Below are 12,535 nucleotides of genomic sequence, written 5' to 3' on the forward strand. Positions count from 1 at the left end.
GTTACATTACACCACCTGGTATTGGTTAAGTCATGTGTTACATTACACCACCTGGTATTGGGTAAATCTATTATTGGATAAGTCATGTGTTACATTACACCACCTGGTATTGGGTAAATCTATTATTTGGTAAGTCATGTGTTAAGCTACACCACCTGGTATTGGGTAAGTAATGTGTCAACTTACATCACCTGGTGTTGGGTAAATCTATTATTGGGTAAGTCATGTGTTACGTTACACCACCTGGTATTGGGTAAGTAATGTGTTACATTACACCACCTGGTATTGGGTAAATCTATTATTGGGTAAGTCATGTGTTACGCTACACCACCTGGTATTGGGTAAGTAATGTGTTACATTACACCACCTGGTATTGGGTAAATCTATTATTGGATAAGTCATGTGTTACATTACACCACCTGGTATTGGGTAAATCTATTACTTGGTAAGTCATGTGTTATGCTACACCACCTGGTATTGTGTAAGTAATGTGTTATGTCACACCACCTGGTATTGGGTAAATCTATTTTTGGGTAAGTCATGTGTTACGTCACACCACCTGGTATTGGGTAAATCTATTATTGGGTAAGTCATGTGTTACGCTACACCACCTGGTATTGGGTAAGTCATGTGTTACATTACACCACCTGGTGTTGGGTAAATCTATTATTGGGTAAGTCATGTGTTACATTACACCACCTGGTATTTTGTAAGTCATACGTTACATTACACCACCTGGTATTGGGTAAATCTACTATTGGATAAGTCATGTGTTACATTACACCACCTGGTATTGGGTAAATCTATTATTGGGTAAGTCGTGTGACATTACACCGCCTGGTATTGGGTAAGTCGTGTTTTACTATCCTACTTACTGTGTCTGCTGTAGTTGTCACTGGATTGTTTAATTTATGTTTTTACTTCATCAGAATGAAGTACTTAGCTTAGACCTACAGTATCCTTTGACTGTCTCACATTCACAGGAGCTAGGTTCACTTCCGGGTGTGCGTTATCATGCTTAAAAGTTCAAAGGAGTGAAAGGGCACACTGCCTAATAGTCACTGCCTAATATTCCCATGTTAATAACACTAGTGTTTCTAGTGTCCCATCACCACAGCAGCATGGTCATCTCTCAGTGTGTAGTTCATATTGCCCTACACTAGAGTGTGCGTTTGGGCACCATCATCCATATGCGTATTTCATGACCAGAGGAAGGAATACTCATACAATGAGAGTCTAGTACCCCCGCAATTCCCGTGCCTCCGTGTAGGCTACAGCTCGGACGGACAAATGATTGTCAATGGAATACTTGACACAGCGCAGCTAGAATCACTATCAGTTTGTGTGTTCGCTCCTCGGCTTTCCTCACCCGTATCTTTACTGTTTCGTTATTTTCAGAATTGACCAAGATGTAGGCTAACCAGCTGTTTTTGATCAGGACGAGGGGATTTTTTTTGCTAATGTAAAAAAAAAATCATGTCGTGAGTCGCTGGAAGTTTCGTGCATTTTCCCAATATAACGTTCTGTTTTGGTGATGACTCGTCCACATTCAATACACAGTTGATATTCGTCGCAAAGTGCGGTAGGTTATTTTATGATCATATGTAGGGCTACTCATTGTAAACGCAATTTGCGTGAAACGCTTCTACTCAATTTGGCTAGTAAAATGCTATTGTTCGTGATATATTTAAGTTTTCGTCCTTTTTTGATGTTCTGTGGAATTACAGGAGACTGAAGTAGGGTAGGGTATTCACGTTGCATGTGGTGTAGTCGGAACCGAATAGTCGGTCATCAAATCAGTAAAGGAAGACTTGGACCTCGTGGGGACTTGTTCTTATCCCATTCGGGTAATAGTGGCAAATATGCTAGAGTAGATTTTTTTTAAAATATATATTTTGTATGATTATCATTCCTAATCATTAGAGAGCTGTTAAATATTCGATGTTTTTATTGTGGTCTCTGTAAAAGCACGGGGAACCTTTTTTGATTGAACTTCTTGCGGGGTGCCAGAGGGCATGGGAGAAGCAACTCCCGCACAGCCCGCAGCAGGAGGGTTCGTACCAATGTTAGGTCTTGGTATGGTGGGCTCTATGCCAGGCGGGGGGGTTACGGGGCCGCTCGCGACCTCCCGGGGCTCTGCCGTCCCGCAGCTTCACAGCGCCATAGTGGAACGGTTACGCGCGCGGATAGAACTGTGTCGAAGGCATCACTCCACCTGTGAGAACCGGTACCAGCGAGGCCAGGCCGAGAACTCTGACCGGGAACACGAGAGTACTCTTCACCTGCTGAACATTGTGCATCAGGGACCCGGGAATAGGAAAACCAAGGGGAGCCGGGCTTCGAACCAACATCCTCCAGACTACAGCAGAGTTAATGGAGAACAGAAATGCCAGAGCTCCTCAGCTGGAGACCAGAAGATCTCGACACGAATAGCAGTAAGTGATGATGAATATGTCTCTTGAGGGAATTTGGATTAACGTCACTGTATTTGTCAATTGTACAAGATGTCCAACCAAAATTATATTTCCACTTCATCCTAACCCCTCCCAAACACACACATACATATAGAGGCTGGAGAGGGTGCTGCCACACATGAGCACCTGTACAGCAGTTGTAGTGAGGGGGTTGCTAACGGGCACAACGGCAGGCAATGGCGTCTAGGATTTGATACCAGCAACCCTCTATTTTCCAGCTCACTTCCTGCCTGATATTTCCCATCACAAGGTATTCAAACTGGCAACCTTCCGGTTGTTGGCTAGCCTCTAACTGCTAGGCTACTTTACGTTCCGACCTGCAGTCTACATTCCTAACTACAGTCTACATTCCTAACTACAGTCTATATTCCTAACTACAGTCTATATTCCTAACTACAGTCTATATTCCTAACTACAGTCTACATTCCTAACTACAGTCTACATTCCTAACTACAGTCTATATTCCTAACTACAGTCTATATTCCTAACTACAGTCTACATTCCAAACTACACCCCTAACTACACCCCTAAGTACAGTCTATACCCCTAACTACACCCCTAACTACACCCCTAATTACAGTCTACATTCCTAACTACATTCCTAACTACAGTCTACATTCCTAACTACAGTCTACATTCCTAACTACAGTCTACATTCCTAACTACAGTCTATATTCCTAACTACAGTCTATATTCCTAACTACAGTCTACATTCCAAACTACACCCCTAACTAAAGTCTACACCCCTAACTGCAGTCTACACCCCTAACTACAGTCTACATCCCTAACTACACCCCTAACTACACCCCTAAGTACAGTCTATACCCCTAACTACAGTCTACAATCCTAACTACACCCCTAACTACAGTCTACATTCCTAACTACACCCCTAACTGCAGTCTACACCCCTAACTACAGTCTACATTCTTAACTACACCCCTAACTACAGTCTACATTCCTAACTACACCCCAAACTGCAGTCTACACCCCTAACTACAGTCTACATTCCTAACTACACCCCTAACTACAGTCTACATTCCTAACTACAGTCTACCCCACTAACTACAGTCTACATTCCTAACTACACCCCTAACTACAGTCTACATTCCTAACTACAGTCTACACCCCTAACTACAGTCTACATTCCTAACTACAGTCTACCCCACTAACTACAGTCTACATTCCTAACTACAGTCTACACCCCTAACTACAGTCTACATTCCTAACTACACCCCTAACTGCAGTCTACACCCCTAACTACAGTCTACACCCCTAACTACAGTCTACCCCACTAACTACACCCCTAACTGCAGTCTACATTCCTAACTGCAGTCTACACCCCTAACTACAGTCTACACCCCTAACTACAGTCTACACCCCTAACTACAGTCTACACCCCTAACTGCAGTCTACCCCACTAACTACACCCCTAACTGCAGTCTACCCCAATAACTACAGTCTACACCCCTAACTGCAGTCTACCCCACTAACTACACCCCTAACTGCAGTCTACCCCACTAACTACACCCCTAACTACAGTATACCCCCCTAACTGCAGTCTACCCCACTAACTACACCCCTAACTGCAGTCTACACCCCTAACTACATTCTACACCCCTAACTGCAGTCTACACCCCTAACTGCAGTCTACACCCCTAACTGCAGTCTACACCCCTAACTACAGTCTACACCCCTAACTACAGTCTACACCCCTAACTGCAGTCTACCCCACTAACTACACCCCTAACTGCAGTCTACCCCACTAACTACATCCCTAACTACAGTCTACACCCCTAACTGCAGTCTACCCCACTAACTACACCCCTAACTGCAGTCTACCCCACTAACTACACCCCTAACTACAGTCTACCCCCCTAACTGCAGTCTACCCCACTAACTACACCCCTAACTGTAGTCTACACCCCTAACTACATTCTACACCCCTAACTGCGGTCTACACCCCTAACTGCAGTCTACACCCCTAACTACAGTCTACACCCCTAACTACAGTCTACACCCCTAACTACAGTCTACACCCCTAACTGCAGTCTACACCCCTAACTACAGTCTACACCCCTAACTGCAGTCTACACCCCTAACTACACCCCTAACTGCAGTCTACACCCCTAACTGCAGTCTACACCCCTAACTGTAGTCTACACCCCTAACTGCAGTCTACACCCCTAACTACAGTCTACATTCCTAACTACAGTCTACCCCACTAACTACACCCCTAACTGCAGTCTACATTCCTAACTGCAGTCTACACCCCTAACTGCAGTCTACACCCCTAACTGCAGTCTACACCCCTAACTACAGTCTACATTCCTAACTACAGTCTACCCCACTAACTCCACCCCTAACTGCAGTCTACACCCCTAACTGCAGTCTACATCCCTAACTACAGTCTACACCCCTAACTACGGTCTACACCCCTAACTACAGTCTACACCCCTAACTACAGTCTACACCCCTAACTACAGTCTACACCCCTAACTGCAGTCTACACCCCTAACTGCAGTCTACACCCCTAACTACAGTCTACATTCCTAACTACAGTCTACCCCACTAACTACACCCCTAACTACAGTCTACACCCCTAACTGCAGTCTACACCCCTAACTACAGTCTACATTCCTAACTATAGTCTACCCCACTAACTACACCCCTAACTACAGTCTACATTCCTAACTACAGTCTACCCCACTAACTACACCCCTAACTACAGTCTACACCCCTAACTGCAGTCTACACCCCTAACTACAGTCTACATTCCTAACTACAGTCTACCACACTAACTACAGTCTACCCCACTAACTACACCCCTAACTGCAGTCTACACCCCTAACTACAGTCTACCCCACTAACTACACCCCTAACAACAGTCTACACCCCTAACTACAGTCTACCCCACTAACTACACCCCTAACTACGGTCTACATTCCTAACTACAGTCTACCCCACTAACTACAGTCTACCCACTAACTACAACCCTAACTACAGTCTACATTCCTAACTACAGTCTACCCCACTAACTACAGTCTACCCCACTAACTACACCCCTAACTACAGTCTACAACCCTAACTGCAGTCTACACCCCTAACTACAGTCTACATTCCTAACTACAGTCTACCCCACTAACTACACCCCTAACTGCAGTCTACAACCCTAACTACAGTCTACACCCCTAACTACAGTCTACAACCCTAACTGCAGTCTACACCCCTAACTACAGTCTAACCCACTAACTACACCCCTAACTGCAGTCTACACCCCTAACTACAGTCTACCCCACTAACTACACCCCTAACTGCAGTCTACACCCCTAACTGCAGTCTACACCCCTAACTACAGTCTACACCCCTAACTACAGTCTACACCCCTAACTACAGTCTACACCCCTAACTGCAGTCTACACCCCTAACTGCAGTCTACACCCTTAACTACAGTCTACACCCCTAAGTACAGTCTACACCCCTAACTACAGTCTACACCCTTAACTACAGTCTACACCCCTAACTACAGTCTACACCCCTAACTGCAGTCTACACCCCTAACTACAGTCTACACCCCTAACTACAGTCTACACCCCTAACTACAGTCTACACCCCTAACTACAGTCTACATTCCTAACTACAGTCTACCCCACTAACTACACCCCTAACTACAGTCTACACACCTAACTGCAGTCTACACCCCTAACTACAGTCTACATTCCTAACTATAGTCTACCCCACTAACTACACCCCTAACTACAGTCTACATTCCTAACTACAGTCTACCCCACTAACTACACCCCTAACTACAGTCTACACCCCTAACTGCAGTCTACACCCCTAACTACAGTCTACATTCCTAACTACAGTCTACCCCACTAACTACACCCCTAACTGCAGTCTACACCCCTAACTACAGTCTACACCCCTAACTACAGTCTACACCCCTAACTACAGTCTACACCCCTAACTACAGTCTACACCCCTAACTGCAGTCTACACCCCTAACTGCCGTCTACACCCCTAACTGCCGTCTACACCCCTAACTGCCGTCTACACCCCTAACTGCCGTCTACACCCCTAACTGCAGTCTACACCCCTAACTGCAGTCTACACGCCTAACTGCAGTCTACACCCCTAACTACAGTCTACACCCCTAACTACAGTCTACACCCCTACCTGCAGTCTACATTCCTAACTACAGTCTACACCCCTAACTGCAGTCTACACCCCTAACTACACCCCTAACTACATTCTACACCCCTAACTACATTCTACACCCCTAACTGCAGTCTACACCCCTAACTACAGTCTACACCCCTAACTACAGTCTACACCCTTAACTACAGTCTACACCCCTAACTACACCCCTAACTGCAGTCTACACCCCTAACTACAGTCTACACCCCATAACTACAGTCTACACCCCTAACTACAGTCTACACCCCTAACTGCAGTCTACACCCTTAACTACAGTCTACAATCCCAACTACAGTCTACATTCATAACTACGGTCTACACCCCTAACTACAGTCCACATTTCTAACTACAGTCTACACCCCTAACTGCAGTCTACACCCCTAACTGCAGTCTACAACCCTAACTGCAGTCTACACCCCTAACTGCAGTCTACACCCCTAACTGCAGTCTACACCCCTAACTACAGTCTACACCCCTAACTACAGTCTACACCCCTACCTGCAGTCTACATTCCTAACTACAGTCTACACCCCTAACTGCAGTCTATACCCCTAACTACACCCCTAACTACATTCTACACCCCTAACTGCAGTCTACACCCCTAACTACAGTCTACACCCCTAACTACAGTCTACACCCCTAACTGCAGTCTACACCCTTAACTACAGTCTACACCCCTAACTACACCCCTAACTGCAGTCTACACCCCTAACTACAGTCTACACCCCTAACTGCAGTCTACACCCTTAACTACAGTCTACAATCCCAACTACAGTCTACATTCATAACTACGGTCTACACCCCTAACTACAGTCCACATTTCTAACTGCAGTCTACACCCCTAACTGCAGTCTACACCCCTAACTGCAGTCTACACCCCTAACTGCAGTCTACACCCCTAACTACAGTCTACACTCCTAACTGCAGTCTACACCCCTAACTGCAGTCTACACCCCTAACTGCAGTCTACACCCCTAACTGCAGTCTACACCCCTAACTGCAGTCTACACCCCTAACTGCAGTCTACACCCCTAACTACATTTTTACACCCCTAACTGCAGTCTACACCCCTAACTACAGTCTACATTTCTAACTACAGTCTACACCCCTAACTACAGTCTACCCCACTAACTACACCCCTAACTACAGTCTACATTTCTAACTACAGTCTACACCCCTAACTACAGTCTACCCCACTAACTACACCCCTAACTACAGTCTACACCCCTAACTACAGTCTACACCCCTAACTACAGTCTACATTTCTAACTACAGTCTACACCCCTAACTACAGTCCACATTTCTAACCACAGTCTACACCCCTAACTACAGTCCACATTTCTAACTACAGTCTACAATCATAACTACAGTCTACACACTTAACTACGGTCTACATTCCTAACTCTAATGTTGCTGACAGTTAAGAAGTAGCTAAATGAATCTTACTTTGGAGGATGCGTGTAAGGACAGTCAGTGCTAGAACGGTATCAGGATAACATGAACCAACATTATTACTTTTGACTTGAGTGGGGGGGGGGGGGGGGGGGGGGGGTTGAATCTGTGTCAAAATCTCTCTGAGACAATTTACATATACATATTCTGGACTCTGGCATTGCTTGTTCTGATATTTCTAAATTACTTTCTGGATTTTGTGTGCATTGTTTTGTATTGCTAGGTATTACTGCGCTTTTGGAGCTAGAAACATTAAATATTACTGTACTATTGGAGCTAGAAACACAAGCATTATATATTACTGTTGGAGCTAGAAACACAAGCATTATGTATTACTGTACTGTTGGAGCTAGAAACACAAGCATTATATATTACTATTGGAGCTAGAAACACAAGCATTATATATTACTGTTGGAGCTAGAAACACAAGCATTATGTATTACTGTACTGTTGGAGCTAGAAACACAAGCATTATATATTACTGTTGGAGCTAGAAACACAAGCATTATATATTACTGTACTATTGGAGCTAGAAACACAAGCATTATGTATTACTGTTGGAGCTAGAAACACAAGCATTATGTATTACTGTTGGAGCTAGAAACACAAGCATTATGTATTACTGTTGGAGCTAGAAACACAAGCATTATGTATTACTGTTGGAGCTAGAAACACAAGCATTATGTATTACTGTACTGTTGGAGCTAGAAACACAAGCATTAGGTATTACTGTACTGTTGGAGCTAGAAACACAAGCATTATGTATTACTGTACTGTTGGAGCTAGAAACACAAGCATTATATATTACTGTACTGTTGGAGCTAGAAACACAAGTATTATATATTACTGTTGGAGCTAGAAACACAAGCATTATATATTACTGTACTGTTGGAGCTAGAAACACAAGCATTATATATTACTGTACTGTTGGAGCTAGAAACACAAGCATTATATATTACTGTACTGTTGGAGCTAGAAACACAAGTATTATATATTACTGTTGGAGCTAGAAACACAAGCATTATATATTACTGTACTGTTGGAGCTAGAAACACAAGTATTATATATTACTGTTGGAGCTAGAAACACAAGCATTATATATTACTGTACTGTTGGAGCTAGAAACACAAGCATTATATATTACTGTACTGTTGGAGCTAGAAACACAAGCATTATGTATTACTGTACTGTTGGAGCTAGAAACACAAGCATTACATATTACTGTACTGTTGGAGCTAGAAACACAAGCATTATGTATTACTGTACTGTTGGAGCTAGAAACATTAAATATTACTGTACTATTGGAGCTAGAAACACAAGCATTAGGTATTACTGTACTGTTGGAGCTAGAAACACAAGCATTATGTATTACTGTTGGAGCTAGAAACACAAGCATTATATATTACTGTACTGTTGGAGCTAGAAACACAAGCATTATATATTACTGTACTGTTGGAGCTAGGAACACAAGCATTATGTATTACTGTACTGTTGGAGCTAGAAACACAAGCATTATATATTACTGTTGGAGCTAGAAACACAAGCATTATGTATTACTGTACTGTTGGAGCTAGAAACACAAGCATTATATATGACTGTACTGTTGGAGCTAGAAACACAAGCATTATGTATTACTGTTGGAGCTAGAAACTCAATCATTATATATTACTGCACTGTCACTTTACCCTGCCTTCATGTACATATCTACCTCAAATACCTTATCTATCCTGATGCCTAGTCTCTTTACCCTGCCTTCATGTACATATCTACCTCAAATACTTCATACCTCTGCACATTGATCTGGTACTGGTACTTCCTGTATATAGCTCCACATTGATCTGGTACTGGTACTCCCTGTATACAGCTCCACATTGATCTGGTACTTCCTGTATATAGCTCCACATTAATCTGGTACTTCCTGTATATAGCTCCACATTGATCTGGTACTGGTACTTCCTGTATATAGCTCCACATTGATCTGGTACTTCCTGTATATAGCTCCACATTGATCTGGTACTGGTACTTCCTGTATATAGCTCCACATTGATCTGGTACTTCCTGTATATAGCTCCACATTGATCTGGTACTGGTACTCCCTGTATATAGCTCCACATTGATCTGCTACTTCCTGCATATAGCTCCACATTGATCTGGTACTTCCTGTATATAGCTCCACATTGATCTGGTACTGGTACTTCCTGTATATAGCTCCACATTGATCTGGTACTCCCTGTATATAGCTCCACATTGATCTGGTACTTCCTGTATATAGCTCCACATTGATCTGGTACTGGTACTCCCTGTATATAGCTCCATATTGATCTGGTACTCCCTGTATATAGCTCAACGTTGATCTGGTACTTCCTGTATATAGCTCCACATTGATCTGGTACTTCCTGTACATAGCTCCACATTGATCTGGTACTTCCTGTATATAGCTCCACATTGATCTGGTACTTCCTGTGTATAACTCCACATTGATATGGTACTTCCTGTATATAGCTCCACATTGATCTGGTACTTCCTGTATATAGCTCCACATTGATCTGGTACTTCCTGTATATAGCTCCACATTGATCTGGTACTTCCTGTACATAGCTCCACATTGATCTGGTACTTCCTGTATATAGCTCCACATTAATCTGGTACTTCCTGTATATAGCTCCATGTTGATCTGGTACTGGTACTTCCTGTATATAGCTCCACATTGATCTGGTACTTCCTGTATATAGCTCCACATTCACCTGGTACTGGTACTTCCTGTATATATCTCCACATTGATCTGGTACTCCCTGTATATATCTCCACATTGATCTGGTACTCCCTGTATATAGCTCCACATTGATCTGGTACTTCCTGTATATAGCTCCACATTGATCTGGTACTTCCTGTATATAGCTCCACATTGATCTGGTACTGGTACTCCCTGTATATAGCTCCACATTGATCTGGTACTTCCTGTATATAGCTCCACATTGATCTGGTACTTCCTGTATATAGCTCCACATTGATCTGGTACTTCCTGGTTATAACTCCACATTGATCTGGTACTCCCTGTATATAGCTCCACATTGATCTGGTACTTCCTGTATATAGCTCCACATTGATCTGGTACTGGTACTTCCTGTATATAGCTCCACATTGATCTGGTACTGGTACTTCCTGTATATAGCTCCACATTGATCTGGTACTTCCTGTATATAGCTCCACATTGATCTGGTACTGGTACTTCCAGTATATAGCTCCACATTGATCTGGTACTTCCTGTATATAGCTCCACATTGATCTGGTACTGGTACTTCCTGTATATAGCTCCACATTGATCTGGTACTTCCTGTATATAGCTCCACATTGATCTGGTACTGGTACTCCCTGTATATAGCTCCACATTGATCTGGTACTGGTACTTCCTGTATATAGCTCCACATTGATCTGGTACTTCCTGTATATAGCTCCACATTGATCTGGTACTGGTAATTCCTGTATATAGCTCCACATTGATCTGGTTCTCCCTGTATATAGCTCCACATTGATCTGGTACTGGTACTTCCTGTATATAGCTCCACATTGATCTGGTACTTCCTGTATATAGCTCCACATTGATCTGGTACTGGTACTTCCTGTATATAGCTCCACATTGATCTGGTACTTCCTGTATATAGCTCCACATTGATCTGGTACTGGTACTTCCTGTATATAGCTCCATATTGATCTGGTACTGGTACTCCCTGTATTTAGCTCCACATTGATCTGGTACTGGTACTCCCTGTATATAGCTCCACATTGATCTGGTACTTCCTGTATATAGCTCCACATTGATCTGGTACTGGTACTTCCTGTATATAGCTCCACATTGATCTGGTACTTCCTGTATATAGCTCCACATTGATCTGGTACTGGTACTCACTGTATATAGCTCCACATTGACCTGGTACTTGTACTCACTGTATATAGCTCCACATTGATTGGGAACTGGTCCGATTTTACCCGTTTCCTGTGCTGTTTGAGGCATCTATGGTAAGGGGCACACTGCAAGGGCCACCGCCAACCAGCCAAGCTGAGATGGGAGATTTTTCTGGTGGTTTTTGTCTCATTAGCCCCTGGGGAGTTGGACATGCAGGCTAGAGGCTATGAAACTTTTCCCAAGGAATGTTTCAATATCATGTCAAAATGGGAGAGATGAGACTGTATTTGCAAGAGTTTACAGATGTCTGTCTCTCACCCACCCCTTCCCCCTCTTTCTTTACTTCTCTCACTCCCTCTCTCTGTCTCTCCCCTCCCCCTACTCTCTCCCCTTCCCCTTCTCTCTCTCTCTCTCTCTCTCTCTCTCTCTCTCTCTCTCTCTCTCTCTCTCTCTCTCTCTCTCTCTCTCTCTCTCTCTCCCTCTCTCCCCTCCCCCCCCCTCTCTCTCT

At 43.5% G+C, this 12,535-nt stretch overlaps 1 protein-coding gene across 1 annotated transcript in view; it reads left to right on the forward strand.

The window, feature by feature from the left end:
* Positions 1-1,184: 1,184 nt before the first annotated feature.
* The window catches only part of zmp:0000001236 (mastermind-like protein 2), a 166,971-nt gene continuing 155,620 nt past the window's right edge, over positions 1,185-12,535 (forward strand). Inside the window, exon 1 of the mRNA XM_055878328.1 lies at positions 1,185-2,435. Coding sequence (XP_055734303.1) covers positions 2,016-2,435 — 420 coding nt within the window. The 5' untranslated portion in view covers positions 1,185-2,015. The remainder of the gene's footprint in view (positions 2,436-12,535) is intronic.

Source organism: Salvelinus fontinalis, chromosome 23 (assembly GCF_029448725.1).
Source record: "Salvelinus fontinalis isolate EN_2023a chromosome 23, ASM2944872v1, whole genome shotgun sequence".
NCBI lineage: Eukaryota > Metazoa > Chordata > Actinopteri > Salmoniformes > Salmonidae > Salvelinus > Salvelinus fontinalis.